Raw genomic sequence first — 16,629 nt, 5'->3', positions numbered from 1 at the left:
TGATGGCGCGAAACTCTTGGCGAAATAAGCATTCAGTTTGTATTTTAAAAGGCACTCTTTCACACTTGGGGTTGCGAAACTGTGGAGATGCGCACGTTCATCATGCAAATCTTATTCTTGTTATTTTTATGGCCATTTTTTGCATGTAAAGTTGTGTGGAATTCCGGATTTTCGCAGTTAGCGTGTAAAATTCATTTTTGAAAGAGTTGCGATGATCAGACGAGCATAGCGGCGTGAAGCGCGAAACTCAGGAATTCTGCTGGACCAAAAGGTCCTAAAAAATTGGCGTTGTGCGGAATTGGTCATCCGACGGATTTTAAAATTTATGGAGTTGTTTTTGGGAAAACGTGTCAAATTATTTATGAGTCATTTTCTGAACAGTATTCTTATGGTTTTATGGTACGGATTTGGAGTTTCATTTTCCTGGCCCGTCGTAACTCGAACCCGACAGCCTGCTATCTGAGGCCTGGGCCGCTTAGGATGCGACCTTGATGGGTCAAATCTACAATAAATTGTGTCCAAAGACCATAAGTAAACTCGGTTCAGGTTCATCGAGCCCTTTAGTGTGCAGTCATGGAGAGTCTGGGCAAATCCGGATCTTGACTAGCTTCGACCCATGGATCAGCTAGGACTCGAGCATCATATCCTGCGGTGGAGAGGGGCGCAAGAGTCAGGTATGGATCAGATGATGGCTAATCTGTAACCAAACCCATTCTTTGGCAGGACGCACCTCATTGAGGGCCTGACTCAGTCTCATGCTCCACACTATGAATCCGGTTCTGGATGGGATCGAAAACTTGTTGTACAGTTGTTTTTTTCAAGACAATTTGGATCGGATACAGTTGGAGGTCCAAACCAATTGCATGTGATAACATGCTGACGCAGTTGGTGAATCCGGACATGGTTGACTGAGTCGTGGAGACTATGACTGCACCAACTTGGATCCTATCATTGTGAGCCTAACGATTCATCACACAATGTTGGAGCTGCACGTTAGGGCTGGGAAGAGCTTGAAGTCTTCAAGTTTGGATCATTCTTGTGGGGAATCTGGCCAAGTTTAACCTCATTATCAGAAGTTAAATGAGCCAAGTTCGGGGTGGCTTGTTTATAGAAACAATACAACATTTTATGGCTGGAAGAAATAAAATTACAAAAGAATACATGTAAAATATTTTATTTCCTAACGAGCTTATACGAGTTCAGTCGAGCAAAGTACTTATTTTTCATATTCAGTTTTTTTTTATATTTACATTAGCGTTTTTTACTCTCTCCCATCAGATGGATGACTGAACACGATGATTCCTTGGGTTAATTTTCTTTTATAACTTTTTTCCAAAACCAAGGGCAGGTTCGGTTCGCTCCTTTTTTTGTGGAATTAACCAAAATCACAGCTCTTTGTTGCCAAACATTTAAGTTAAAATCATATATCCTTTGTTTAAAGCGCATATGAGGAAAACGATTATATTCGTCATTATCCACAAATATTTTTGCAGAGATCTTATTTTTTGCATATAGTTTGTTGACGTGAGGAAAGCAAAAAAAAAAATTGTGAGTATACATTTAAGTGAAGGTTACAGTAAGAAAAAAAAAAGGTGGTTCTCAGGGGTTTTCTACAAGTTTGGTAGAGAAAGTTACCAGGAAGTTCACATAATTTTATTTGTGCCCTAATGGAAGGCAGCTAAAAAAATGTGCAAATATACATTTAAATGATGGTTAAAAAAAAAGGAGAAAAGGGGTGTGTACAGTTCCCACGACTTTGATATAAAATATGAGATTTTATTATAGTATTTGTAATTTTAAAATTGACAGTGAGAATCACATAAATAACATATTTATTTTTGTGCTTCTTGAAGACCGCAAAAAATACTTGCAAATATACATTTAAGTGAGTTTTTGCCTTAACCTACTGGTGGAACGATATATCACGCGAACTTCATGACGTTAGCTTGTGCGAAGGATAAAAAGGTCCTAACAAGTTACCTATTTACGGTTTTGAACATCAGATGTTTAATTGAAATTTTAAGGTTTTTAAAAAATGCATCAAATTTGACGTACAGTACCATCATTCTTTCATTTATAAAATCCCATCCATCAGAGTCCAGTTTGTTTCATGGAGAGGCCCATTTTCATACAGAATGGTTTTATGTTTCCTCACTGCAGAAACAAACATGAGAAACTCACATGGTTTGTCTTTTATGAGGAAAAGTTTTCATACGTGCACTTTGAAAAACTAGACCCCAATAGATTAGGAAAAAAGGGGGGCACCCAGGTCGCTCGAGTGGCAGTCAGCCCGAGGAGAAGGTACTGACTCCTTCATCCCAGGTTCAACTCCCATCAGGTTTGCAGGTAGCGTCAACAGGTGGGCTTCTCAAGGACTTGGGTGTTGGTGACCCCACTCACTGTTTATCAATCACAGGGGGTGAGACCATCAAGTGACTTGGTTCTCGGTAAGGGTGCAAGGGTTCCACCTCTTCATCGAAAAAAGATAAAAACTCCAATCCATTTATAAACCAGGTTAAGGCAGCGTTACACTAAAGGTGTCTCAGGTCGAAATCTCTCGATAGGATATCCCACAGCTTGATAGAGTTAGGGTGGAGGCCATTATATTATAAACCAGGCCTGAACTTTTTGATGCACATACAATATCATTACATTTGTTATTGATCATAGCAATTCTTTGAAATACAAACATGGAGATGAAAGTACAAAAGACACTAAGAATGTTGGGGTCTGACAGAAATCAGCCACCAAATCATACACCAGGTTTTGGTGAGCATGGCCAAGACAACCTCCTCTGCTTCATGGGATCAACCTGACATTGATCCCCTATGTTATGTTCTTCCCCGTTACCTTCAACTGCACCATCTTGCCTTCTTCGGCTTCGTATCACCACATCATCAGAGTTTGGTTCCTCCACGGTAAAACCAGTAGCATTCCACTGAAGTGGTGTCAGACATGATTGTCCCACACGTAGTCTCTGAAGTGTGGCAAATGAGTCCCTCATTGCAGACATGGCTTCAAAGAAACGAGTGCAAGACGCAAGAGCAACAGGGATAGGACGCAGCATTTCCTGCAGAACTTTAGCCATTAGGTTGCATATTGTTTACTAAAGCAATGAGATATTTTAGATATAAAGACAAGTCATATGCCAGAGACAATTTGCTAAATTTTTTCATACACGTCAGAATCGATTTATGGTGGTAGCAAGTTTCTGCAGGATATTTTCCTAAACTTCAGAACTTACCAAGGTTGCCAGACTAAGAAGCAGTAGGAAAAGATATGGGAAGCAAAAGCGAGAAACAAGGCATTTTAAATTTATAAGCGGGAAGTAAGAAATCAATTTGAAAGCAAAACAAAAATCTAAAAAGAAGTGGTATGAGAATAGAATGGGAAGCAAGATGATATCGAATAGCAAGCAAATAAAAATAAAAATAAAAATGACATGAATTTTGTGTAAAAATTAAATTTTTATCAAAATCTAAAAAATATGGTAACAAATTTAGAGAAAGCATATGAGAAATGAGCAGGAAGAGTGAGAACATCTGAAAAAACATGAAAGGAAGCACGAGAGAAACATATAAAGAAGCATGGACGAAACATGAGAGAATCGAGATTCCCATCAAGTTTCGAAAGTGATATGCTTTCGAAGAGAGTTTCTGGGAAGCACACTTCCAACAAAACTAAGAAGCTTCCGGTAACTCTGGAACTTACACAAAACCAGAATGATAGCACAACCACTCTAGGCAACATATTTAACTTCAATGCGCATCTAAATTAGCGTGCGAATCATGCTTGACCAATACTCCAATCTTTGGTGCATCGCTACTCTGATATTGCAGACAAGCATATCTGATTATTATGCAGCATGTGTATACATGGGAGCAAGGGAGTAAACAAAGTTGATAAAGCCAACAAAACATGACACAAATATTATGAAAACAAAATTATTAAAGTGAAAGTCAAACAGCAGACAATGCAATCCAATTATGTGATCTTGCAACCCAAGAACCATGGTGAATAGTCATCAAGATCATCTATTAGTCAAAAGCTATGTAACAGGGATACGGCTGTAGACCTCACGTATCTGTGTCGACACAACAGGACACATGTATGGGTAATGGGTGTGGCATGAATACGTGCTGGGTCCCAATTGGGTTGGGTTGGGTCCAGCCGAGACCTAACCTGAAACCCAAATTCTTTTTTTTTAAGGTTGCAAAACCCCCCTTTGCCTCATTCCCACCGTCAGCTGAGTGAGAAGAACGGAGCAGAGGAGAAAGAGGAAGGAATGAAGAAGAGGAAGAGGAAGAGGAAGAGGAGGAGAAGCGGAAGGAGAGAGAGAGAGAGATAGTACGGATGGGGATTATGAAGTACCACTTTCCCCTTTATAACAAAAAAAATATCTCAATCCACCTTTCTTTTTTATTTGCTTTTAAAAAAATTCACTTTGCCCCCCTCTCATGTCCCAAAAATATCAGATTATGTTTCTTCATTAAAAACATTGCTTGTATAAATAAATAAATAACTTTATATATATAGCAGTGTGCCTGCACCCACGTTTTTTGAATTTGCCGGGTACGGTCATACCCATGTGACATAGGTCAAAAGGCATCTCTGTTGGGCAAACTTTGGCATGGCTCCTACGGTAATCTGTATCATGATGTTCATGACAAAGTATACTAGGGAAACAGGTGGGTCAGTCTTCCTCAAATCTTATCATAGATCAATAACAAATTTTTTTAGTATATATGTGGAACAAACGTGATACAAATTATTGATGACAACCTTCAGAGGATAGAGAATGGTACACTACCAATGCCCACGCCCACTATTAGGGTCTATATGCCCTTTACAAGTAAATCTTGTAAATACAGCATCATCATCAAAACAAACCCGAAAACATCTCTACTGAATAGTACCAAGACTAAAAGGATAAGATGTATCAAAATGTAAAATGATACAAAGCTGCCACTTCAAATTCAAATCAGACTTGATAACCCATTCTTAAAATGATAAGCTCTCGAAGTCATCATCCAAGAAAATAATAAGTAGCAAGCAACTACATACCATGCATGTATCAGGCTTGCAATTCACAAGCCATTTACTTCTTCATTCCAAATTTCAAGGATAACATAGAGTAAAAAACAAAGCTCTAGATTTCTTTGGAACAAATAAACCAACTAAATCAACTCAAGGAACTAACAAATAGATGACTGCAAGATGGCATGCCAATGGAAAGCACAAGTAAACTTACACCCCATACTGTAGGTGATTCTCTAAAGTTTTGACTCCACTGTAGATCTGCAACAGCTGCTGTAAGTGCTCCATAATCACTAGCAGCCTTCAGGAGGAGCTCTGAAAATTGTTTCTACATTGCAAGTGAGTAATGTTAGTATAGGTACAAAAGCTACACTTAAGAACATGCACTATTTTATCTTCTGATTGAATGCAAAATTATGTACACTACTTAGTTAAGATGAAAACATGCTTGGTGTGCATCACAGTATTTTTTCTTGTTCTCCTGCTCCCCTAGGGGCGATTGTTAGTCCAATATAACACCCATTTAAACCAATAAATTTCATAGATACAATGTTGAGAAAAATGAACCAAGTTGATGATACTTGAACTTCTAAGGTTTTTTTAATAAGTCTACAACTTCAGGATTCTGAGCATGACAACATAGTGGTTCTTCCAATAGCATCCATTTAAACCAATAAATTTCATAGATACAATGTTAGAAAGATGAACCAATTTGATGATACTTGAACTTCTTAGATTGATTTAATAAGTCTACAACTTCAGCCCCAAAGGGGTTTGACGTAATGGGATGGGGCCTAGGCCGCTTGGCAGGTGGTCTAGACTCTAGGCTCAAATCCCATGGATGTCACTCCTTGCACAAGTAGAAGCATGGCAACTCCCTGGGGGCAAGGGGTAAGCCCAAGGAGTTTTATGCTGCCAGGACAGTTACCGTAAGTACGGCAGGCAAAGCCAGTGCGGCAAGGTCTCTGTTCCTTAAGGCTGTTTCTCCGTGTAAATATCAAAAAAAAAAATCTATGACTTCAGGATTCTGAGCATGACAACATAGTCGTTCTTTTTATTACTACAATCAAAACTTGAAAGGAGAAAATGACCATAAGCAATGATGCAATAAGCACACATGCAGCATCTAGGACCTGATACATCCTAAAAATGTTGAAGTGGTCTCCCCAAAAGAAACTTCTATTAGTCTCGACAAAAACCTACATCCTGCAAAAAAGTTACCATGTCTATGCTATGGCTGGTTGGCATAACCAAAATAACCTTGAACAAGATATAAATTTCACTGACATTACAGTGTGGTAACACAATGAATGAAAATGAATTGCATAAAGGACAAGCTAGCAAACAAGGAAACTCTGTTAAACTGCACACATCCATAGAAATGGTACATCATCAACAAAAAATGAAACCAGATATCATAGTCACCTGAAATTCTGCCTCAACTGGAATACAGTCAAGCGAATATGGCTGCTGAAGTCTTGCTATGATCCGGTCCTTCCAAACATAAGAAGCAAAAGAGGGATCTTATCAATATTTGGTAACTAGAAAAACAGTCCTAAACACAACATGACCTAGAAGATATGTCACACCTCACACATTATCCAGTAATTCAATAGCTGCAGCCTGCAGCATATAAAGATCCTTTTTTTATTTTGAAGAGGAACCCTCACCGAAGCGAGGAAAACCCTGGGTGGTGCCCCACGACCACCGTACCTTACGTGGCCCACCTCTGAAAGCTACAGATACACCCATGCGCCAATGGGGTTTGATCCGTTGCCTGCATTTCAACACCCTCAAAGCGCCCTGCTGGCCATGCGGGTGACCCCCGCAGTGGTATATAAAGATCTTTTTGAGTAAAACATCCAAATATTTAACAGAAGAGCTACAGATAATGAAAAATACAATTGTTTGAGCTGTATATGCATATATCCCGAAGACTGAAAACCTGATAACAGACAGATGCTTGAAATAGAATAGATGAGCCGCTTGAATATATTGTTGGAATATGTACAATACTGTAACACTCCTTTTGTAATACCCCTCTTCTTGTATATACTATTGTTTATAGGGGTAACACTGTATTTTTTCATTTTTTGTATTATATCAAAGTTATAAGGGCAGTTTAGCAATTGTATTACTAGGCTCTGAGGGTCGACCCCTTTTATGATTGTATTCTTTTCTTTGGCAACTAATGGAGTTTCGTTGAGTTCTTCCTCACTTCTTCTCTCATTTTCTTCATGCTATTCTCTTGGTATGAGCCACAGCTACACACTGCCCCTACTTGGCTCAACTACTTGAGCAATCAACAAGCCAGTGGCCGATAGATAAGTCAACATGCTTTTACAACTCTAGCAGAAAGCTCTTACTAGTATCAGTTGTAGCCCTTTTAGACCCCCTAAAACCTGATGAAGCATTAAATGTTTCCCAAACATAGAAGTCACACCTTCAAGGATCAACCAAACTATTTACAACTGGTTATATTGAATCAAAAGCCTAGTTGTTTCTTCTTAAGATTTTGAAGCTCCAAAGTTCGTGCCAAATCATGTTAGAATCAGAAACAATATTTCAAGCACACACTAGAAGAACACAGAGAAAAAATAATAAATTTGCTCATTTTATCTTAATCTCTTTGTTTCATTTGTTTTTCTTTTCCGACAAGTATAAACCTTTTCGTGTTATTTTCCTCACAGGTTAAGAGGATCTTTTTCTTTTCTTTTTTGCTTTTTTGGAAAGCAAAGAGGTGGGTGGTGAAAAGGATCTAAATCATAAGTATGGGTCTTTCTGGGATCCAACCAACAAAACATGTGATGCATGCCTCATAACAGACTACTAATGAAAAAAAAACCTTCAGATGGACAACATTACTTGAAGTGTATATAGACAGAAGTGTGCAAGCATTATCAAAAGAAGGATTAAGATTAAATAAACATAACAGTGTTTTTGAAGATGCTGCTGCATGTGTTTGCAGGGCAAATGAAGATGATTGAATTGATCTTCACTTTGCACCAAGATCCAGAAAATATCTGTCATTAGATGGTCAGTTTTGAAATCTTAAAGCCAAATATTGGACCCATGACCCTAACTTCCAAACTCTTCTAACAAAAATAAATTTCCTTGATATGAAGTCTTTTTCTCAAACGATGAAATAGAAGTATGTAAATGGAGATGGAATGAAAATGAACCCAGATCTTAACAATCCAAAATTCATGGAGTAAGTTGTGAATCATGAGATTCTGCTATGCTAAGGTGACCCAACCATTCAGACTCACTTACAAGCTTGATGTTCCAAAAGTATAAAGTGAAAAGATCACCTCAATAGGTAAAATCTAAATTGAGAGTGAAGCCTGACCAGAAAAAAGATGGGCAGGGCAAGGGCGTCAGCCATCACATACCTTGTTTTGAATAACATCCTTCAGTATTGTAGTCATCCTTGACAAGGACTCACACTTCTTCTCCATTTCACTCACATGAGTAAGATGTGCCAAATTTTTATCATCCTGGAATCAACAGAGAAAGTTCTTAAATGTCATAAACATGATTAAAAGATATCTATTAAATGGTAAAGAAGGTGATTGACATTTCACTAGAGATGAAGCTCAACATCTTGTTGCTTCTTAATTGCCTAAAAGCTAGCAAAACTGAAAGCAACAAACCATTTCAAATGTTAAGGCTATGGAACTAATTACCAGCTAAAATGTTATGTTCTTACATCAGACTTCTCTTCATAAACTAGGAAGTGTAAAAACAAACAAATTACTTTGATATATCCAAGAATGGATTCTCAAAAGTTTTAGAACAGTGCTCTCAAGGTGACCCATGATTCTTAAGTTTATTTATTCAATCCGAAAAAAAACAGTATTTTTGGTGCCTATCATTTGTGTAAAAACTGAACTAGAGAAAACAGAACTAGGAAAGGACTAAAATTGCAAACAAAAATCCATGATTAAAAAAAAAAGTTAAATGAACATCTAAAGTAGGGGTGGCAATTTCTGACACGACCCGCCAACCCGCCTCTTAGGCGGGTTCGGGTTGGGCTTAAGCCAACCCGTTTAATAAACGGGTCGACCCGCGTAACCCGTTTATTAAACAGGTCGGGTTCAGGTTGGGGGTATGCCAACCCGCTGACCCGTTTAATAAACGGGTTAGGCGGGTGGGTCAACCCGCCAACCCGTCGACCCGCCAACCCGACCCGCGAACCTGAGAACCCGTTTACCCGACCCAACCCATTTATTAAATGGGTTGGCGGGTCGTGTCGGGTTACCCGTTTATTAAACGGGTCGGGTTCGTGTTTGCCACAGCCGACCCGTTTAATAAACGGGTCGGGTTCGGGTTGAGGTATGCTGACCCGCCAACCCGACACGATTGCCACCCCTAATCTAAAGCAAGTGAGATGAAAAAGGAATATCAAAAGACAGTGAACGAGTCAAATAATGTCAATAAACCATAAAGGAAAAGAAAAGACAAAAGAATAATTCGAGAAGATCCAACAAGTAGAGTTGAGACTAGGGAAAGGCTTCCTATTGATACAGAAGCTTGAAAGTAATGGAAAGGTATCCAATATCAAAGCCAGTGTTGTAAAACCCAATCAGTCAACCTGTTGACTTGCTTGAATGGACCCAAATCATTCCATTGGTGGATCAATGGACCCAGGAACCAACCAAACCAGGTGAGACTCAGCTAAGTCACAATCTAACTGACTGACTCAGGCCAAATTGCTGTCACAGGGACACGCCACTCAGGGGCCGAATCGTGTGTCGATAAGACAACAACACGGATTCGGACACGGACACAATACTATTCTCATAGGACACAGTCAACACGGTATCTGCCACATATGACACAATCAATGCAGTATCCAACACCATCAAAATATGCCTATAAATATATATTTTTTAATTTTAATGTATAATATATAAATGTACTTATATAAATATAATATATATATATATATATACATGGCCGTGTCCCAAAATCTTACTTTTTGAAAATTACAGTATCATACCAAGTGAATCTGCATCATGTCTCGTACCCCTATCTGCATCCATGTGACAGTTAAATTATGAATTGGTCAAGCCTTACCAGGTTTTGCTGCCCGATTCCCTGGGTTCACCTGCATGAGTTTGCAACTCAAGCCCAGACAAGTCGAGTCACAAGTCACTGGGTTTTCCAACCACCACCAAAACAAGTGCATTAATTCAATAGTCAATACCAAAAGAATTGAAAAAAGGAACAATTTTTTCTTTATTTATTTTTCCATGTTGATGTGTGTGTGTCTGTGCACGGGCGTGTGTGTGTGCAGTTTGTCAAATTGCTTATGAGACCAAGTATCAGGCCATTTTTATACCATGGTTCAGATTGATAGTTCTTATTGCCTTTGATCCATTAGCTCAAACAATCTCCTTCATGTTCTTATAGTGAAAGTGAAGGAGATAGGACCAAAGCATTATTTAATAAGCTATGTCACAAGGACTCGGCAAACCGGGTGCCGCACCCGCGTCGATGCGAAGCAACGCGGGTGCGCATGCAGGTGCGGCACCCGGCGCGATCAACGCACCCAGGGTCATTTGTGTCCAATTTTTGGACAAAAAAATGCACGATGAAAAGGGCTTAGGGGAGGAGGATTAGGGCAATTTTTTTTTGCCCTAATTTTCCTCCTGCCCGAGTTTTTCTCCTAAAGCCACCGCCACCGCTGACGACGCCGACGACTTCCGACCTCTCCTCAGGTACTCTCTCTCTCTCTCTCTCTCTCTCTCTCTCTCTCTCTCTCTCTCTCTTCTCTCTCTCTCTCTCACTCGACCTCTGTTTTTGGGTATATATAATTTTTTATCTTTTTGCCCTCCCGCACCCAAGGTTTTTTAAAGTGCCGCGTCCCCGCACCCATGTGACATAGTTAATAAGCAATATAATCATGTTGAAATGAACAGCTGTTTTTTCCTTCCTTTTCCGACCCCAAGAGATACAATGACAAACTGCCACACAATCTGGTGGTCAAAAGTTACATTTACCAAGTTGGACCACCCTTTGTATGATGTGAATATGGGATAAGTCATAAGATAAAACATAACATTAATATTTATTTAAATGTTCAGCAGTAATCTAAAAGCAGCGAGAAGATGGCAGCCACGAGAATCAGAGAAAGTTTACATTGTCATGATGAATGTGCCTGTGGTGTTTTGGAGAATGACAAAACGATTAAAGGACACTTTGGGAAAAAATTGTGAGCCTTTGCACGTGGCAGCACATTGTCCACAGAGGCTTCTCTTTCGAACACAACAGGAAGGTTAATTTTCTCTTGTTATGCTCCCTCCCATTGCTTATAATGTGTGCTAGTGTGCCAACTTTCTTTAACAAGTTTTGAGAAACTAGCATAAATTTCCAAACCAGTTTTAAAATACACCAACTTGTCCGGTCTCATACCTACTAAAAGTTAGATTTTATTCATGTACTAAACTATCTGCTATAAGTGAAATAATACAAAAGAGGGTAAAAATGGATACAAACTCGGTATGTATGGGCTGGGCTACCTGTGGCCTGCTAGCACTTACTCAACAACATGCCCACTCAAAAGTAGCTAAATGAACCCAAATATTACAAGAAACCAGAGTAACTTACTTTGCGGCCTTGAAGTTCCACTTGAAGATTAGCCAAATTTCGCTGCACAGAGGTAAGCTCTCTTAGCACTTTTACCAAATCATCACTCTTGTCATTGATTTTTGATGCATTAGAGACACTTTGGTTGTCTTCCTGCTTCAATATCATAAACCACAAATAAAATATTTTGGTAATGATAAGCTTAAAATGTAGATAGTGCAAAAATGTTTGAATAATGGCTGCCAAATATGTTTTCTAATGAGAAGTAAAATCTCAAGAAATGAACAAATCCAGCTATGGATAACCAAAAGAGATTCATGGGGAGAGGAGAGAAGGGTTACCTGCACCAAAGGGATCGGGAATCCGAGATCGGAGGCGAGGGATAAAGCATCGACCATGCCTCCCAGACGTCGAGGGGGCTTCTTTCCGACCCACGTCGTGTCTCCAGCCATTGCCATCACAGAAGCACTAAACCCCCAAACTTGGTGAACCCTGAACTCATGAGACGTGTTTGGCAACAATTGAGATCATAGAATTGAAAAAATGAACGAACTGCTGATTGATCGTGATGATTAAAAGAAGGCACGTACAAATTTCGTGCTTAATCATCACCAATTTCCCCTTTTCCTCATTCTCCCTCGCCCCTATTCGATAGCTAAGAGAGAGAGGGCGAGAGAGACATTTGGTGGTTGCAGGGAATTGGGAAGGAAGATGGCGTTGATTTGTCACCTGTTTGGAAATTGGAAACGATGTTTGATTCTTGCAGTAGAAAGCCAGAATAGGACTTGGGTCCCAAACCAAATGGACCCTCGTAGAAAAAGGTGGTAGTGTTGCGGCTATTCAAATTTTAAACACATGATGGTGTTGTATGGAGCATTGGGAATTTGGGATGTGTTTGAATCTCTTGCACCAATGTTGGGCCTTCGGAATGTTGACTCTTGGAATTTAAATCCGAGGATTTGAAGTGGCATGGGGCATACTTATGTGGCGTGAACCATAGAAACAATATCAGCTATATATAACCTATATAACATGATATATCACCACCCAAACTAATACCTACAAATTTTGAAAAGAATAGGCCAAAAAAATTTGATATTGCGATATATCACGATGTGTGTTGAGACTTAAGAGTGAAAATCAAGTTTTTTTTATGTATTTTGTTTAATTTAACCTTTCAAATGATGTAGATAAGCAAGACTAGATATTTTTGGGAGATTCAATTTAAAAAGATAAAAAAGTATGATTCCCTAATCCACATGGTTGATCCTCTTCATACCATGTAGGGGTTTGAAGAATCCAGTGTGAGTTGACATGTAATTGCATTGAATTTTATGTTGTATGTTTATTTATTTTCAACAACAATTGATGTGGTGTGGAACCCCATGTCAAGACCCGAAATGATTCAAACACTAGATTTCAAACCCTTGATCCCTAGTACTAGAGATGCAAATGGGGTCAGATCCAAGATGGAGGTTTTGCAAATTTTAGTTGCTCTAGATCTGATCTGATACTCCCTCATGCATTTAGTTGTTCCAGATTTGACTCATTTGCATCCCTATGTTGTACATAGTGAGGGAAAAAAATCAAGAAACTTTCAACGGATGGATTAGGGGAAGAAAGGTTAAACAAACATGCCCAAATTGTTTGGTTGCAGCCATTTATCTTGAAATGCGAGATAAGTTGGAAATTTACATTGTAAATGATGACAAATTTCCTACATTATCTCACTTTTCTATATAAGTGAATACATCATAACACCCATATCCTAGGTGAGATTTTGGCAATGGAAAATTTTGTAGAGCTCGCATTTCACTAGTTTGGGCAAAACACTGAAAAGTGAGAAATGAGGTCACAATTCTATTAGTTTCTCAAAAAGTGAACGGATGTAACTTTTTAGGGTGTCAAAGTCACTCTGGGTTCCATGATATGATATAGGTCTCGTTCCTTAGAGCCAGAGAAATAGAGAAGAAAGAGAGAGATAGAACCTAGAGGCTAAATGCATTTGAGAACAATGATGGAGGAATCGCTCAAGAAAGTAGAGTGTAAACCAAAAGGAGGCATCCCGATCATCAAGGATGGGGCTCAAATTGTCATGAAATTCCTTTGCTTAAGGAATTATTTCACTGCCATGCATCTCTATGGTTTCAATCCAATATCAGATACGAGTCAAAGAAAGGCTATGTAAAAGGAAACATGGGACAAAGAGATGTTATGAAGAATATCCCACCAGCACTTCTACCATCCTACAGGCTTGTAAGAGAGTAAGAAACACCATGTCAACATGGGACAAAGAGGAGAAGTAACGAAGAATTAAGTATAGCTATCTGCATTTTTGCCAAAGCTTGCATGTCGTCATAGTTTTCATCAAAATCACTAGGCTTCATCTAAAAAAAGGAAAAAGACAAGACTAGCACTATATCCATGCAAATAACCACAATAGCAAGCAGCAACCCTGTAGAGACAGGGAACAAGACAATAATCAGAACCTCAGGGCGACTTTACGAATTGCATTAACCGTAGAGAGATGGGATAAGAAACTCCGTTGATCGATGAAATCAGGGGATGCAATGCAATTCATCTCGATTGGCCCAGTGTTGAGAAAGATTATAAAGCAACGCATACAACACCTTGCAATGAATCCAGCAGCAAATTTCAAATAGTAGCAACTACGATCACTTCAAAAACGCAAACAAAGGCCATTTTCAACAGTCCTAATAATCTGGCATTCGATCAAACACAGCGTCATGATCCTCAAGTTCCGAAACCCATCCATTCAAAGCATTTCCAACATTCGCTTCTAAATTGCTCGACCAAACATTCAATCGAACGAACAAATCAATGAGCGTTCATTGTTCCATTCTGTTGGATCTGGGTATTGGATTCAATGTGGCCATAATGACATTGGAAATCCAAAAGTCATAAAATGAAAGGGCGCATAGCGTGCAGAAAATGAAACGTACAGAGGGGGGAAGAGAAGGAGCCAAATGGGTCCGGCGGCCATGCTCTTTCTGCCGGAAAACGGAAGCTGCGGTGGAAACTGCCGGAAAAAAAAAAGAGAATGTGTCTCCGGCTTCATCTCGCTGGTCCCCTGAGCCGTCCATCGAAAAAAAGAAACAGGAAAGTAGAGGGCGGAAGAACCACCTCCCACCTCATCCCCGTCCACCAGGGGCAGCCGGTGGTGTAAGGGGGTGGAAGGCGATTCTCAGACGGTCGGAAAACCCCCTGCGAACCGGCGGAACTCATCGAAAAAAAAAAGAGGAGAGATAGAAAAGAAAGAAAAAAAAAGGGGGTAAGAGGAACTTACCGGACTCCGTCGATTTCCGCCCCTCGCAAGGAACTCACCGGAAAAGAGAGAGAGAGAGAGAGAGAGAGAGAGAGAGAAAGGAGGGGTAAGAGGAACTCACCGGACTCCGTCGAGTTCCGCCCCTCGCCGAACGCGGTGCCGGAGGCGGCCGAAGGAGGAAGAAGGTGAGAGAGAGAGGGGGGGAAGAAGAAGAAGGGCCGAGGAGGATTACGTCAATTTTTAAACTGAAATTACCTTATTGCTCTTCATTATTTCGATAATCCCACTGGTGATATGTCAATTACTCAATTATTCCTGATTTTTCTGAAAATCTCAGCCCAACAGATAAACCTACGCAAAAATAAGTACATTTGAAATTTTTCGTATACATATAAAATAAAAATATAAAAATAAGTAAAAAGTTCATAAGAATATTCAATAAAAATGTACTTGTCGTAATAAAATCTCATTGTACTAATTTAAAAGATAAAATTCTGATATTTGTGTCTTGATTTTTAACTATCTTTTTTTATCTTTACCAAAATGTTCGCTTATGGATCTCGGGCTGCTTCGCTCCGGGATTCGGGTCCTCGCAATCCTGCTATGCATCTTCAGATCTCGGACTACCTCTGCTCCAGGATTCGCGTCTGTGCAATTCCTTCACACATTTTTGGATCTCGAACCGCTTTGCTCCCAGATCCGAGTCCATAAAATCCCACCATGTGTCTTTGGACTGCTCTGCCCAGGTCCGTGCAATCTTGCCACGCGTCTTTAGGCCTGACCCGCAGTCTCCCCGTGTCTGGTGAATTCGAGTCAACTCCACTCTACGATCCAGGTCCATGCCTTTGGATTCGACATGCAGTCTCTCCTATTGCGTGTCTGATGGATCTGGGTCAGCTCCGTGGCACGATCCGAGTCCACGTCCTTGGATCAAACCTGCAGTCTCTCCTACTGCATGTCTGGTGGATCCGTGTCAGCTCTTATTCATGATTCGGGTCCACGTCTTTAGAACTGACCCGCAGTCCCCCCTTACTGCATGTCTGGTGGGCCCGAGTGCACCCTTTCTGTAATATCTATACATTTTTTTATAATTTTTCCTAAATATGAATAAAATTTCATGTCGCATATTAGTTTTTATTTTAATTTATAATTTTAAGGTCATTTAGTTGAGGATGAATTTCGAGTTAAATTAAATTCCGATGTGAATTGAGGATTTAATTAGCTTCAAAATTTAAATTTTAGTATGCAATTGAATTATAATTTATTTGGTGTTAATTGAACCTTTTTGAGCTAATCGAATCTCAGTTTGAATTTGGGGCCGATTTAATTGGAGATTGGATCTAAACTAAAGGCCAATTTGAGTTTGAAACATAGCTAGATCCAAATCCATATTTAATATGGATCTCGGGTAATTCAATCCATAGAGTGGGATGCCCCTATATGGGATGACTCTTTGGTACTCGATCCAAAATGAGGTCGATCCAACTTTTTGTCAAACCAACCCACCAACCCAAGTTGGGTGGGACGTTCCCACCAACTTGGCATGTCCAATAAATATTCCAATTAAGTTAACTAATTCAAATGAACTAGGATTTCCTAAGGTAAACACACTTGGGAATGGAAATCCTAATTAATTAAAGTTATCAAAATAGATACTATACAAGTAATAGTAGAGATTTTTTTGGAAGGGGTTTTCAAACTAACCTAAATGACAA

The 16,629-nt window shown here is 39.5% G+C and overlaps 1 protein-coding gene across 6 annotated transcripts; it reads right to left on the bottom strand.

Annotated features, from left to right (window-relative positions):
• Positions 1 to 2,566: 2,566 nt before the first annotated feature.
• LOC149830676 (AUGMIN subunit 2-like) lies at positions 2,567 to 15,106 on the bottom strand. 6 transcript variants are annotated; one of them, XM_090016688.1, is made up of 9 exons: positions 15,036 to 15,083; positions 14,592 to 14,853; positions 11,970 to 12,120; positions 11,650 to 11,781; positions 8,430 to 8,534; positions 6,751 to 6,843; positions 6,463 to 6,531; positions 5,252 to 5,365; positions 2,567 to 3,070 (listed from the first exon to the last, which is right to left on the bottom strand). In XM_090016688.1, exons 2-9 carry the CDS (start codon positions 14,705 to 14,707, stop codon positions 2,753 to 2,755), a joined length of 1,098 nt encoding a protein of 365 aa, XP_089872814.1. In that variant the 5' UTR covers positions 14,708 to 14,853; positions 15,036 to 15,083; the 3' UTR covers positions 2,567 to 2,752. The 6 variants fall into 6 exon arrangements, with proteins under 6 accessions (XP_089872814.1, XP_089872813.1, XP_089872817.1 ...); XM_090016687.1 differs by having other exon boundaries at positions 14,936 to 15,078; XM_090016689.1 differs by having other exon boundaries at positions 2,568 to 3,070; positions 6,751 to 6,840; positions 14,936 to 15,078.
• Positions 15,107 to 16,629: the final 1,523 nt, after the last annotated feature.

The sequence above is a fragment of the Nuphar pumila genome, chromosome 8 (assembly GCF_984573655.1).
Source record: "Nuphar pumila chromosome 8, dmNupPumi1.hap1.1, whole genome shotgun sequence".
NCBI classification, from domain to species: Eukaryota; Viridiplantae; Streptophyta; class Magnoliopsida; order Nymphaeales; family Nymphaeaceae; genus Nuphar; species Nuphar pumila.
Note: the sequence above shows the minus strand (reverse complement) of the source record. Positions and strands in the feature narration are given on the sequence as shown.

Bases quoted from the DNA above. Each gene is read 5' to 3' on its own strand.
- LOC149830676 (XM_090016688.1), bottom strand. From the start codon at position 14,707: ATGAAGCCGGAGACACATTCTCTTTTTTTTTTCCGGCAGTTTCCACCG. The intron at 11,782-11,969 runs GTAACCCTTCTC...ATATTGAAGCAG, and splicing joins TCCCGATCCCTTTGGTGCAG to GAAGACAACCAAAGTGTCTC. The intron at 6,532-6,750 runs GTACGGTGGTCG...TATGTTTGGAAG, and splicing joins TCAGAGGTGGGCCACGTAAG to GACCGGATCATAGCAAGACT.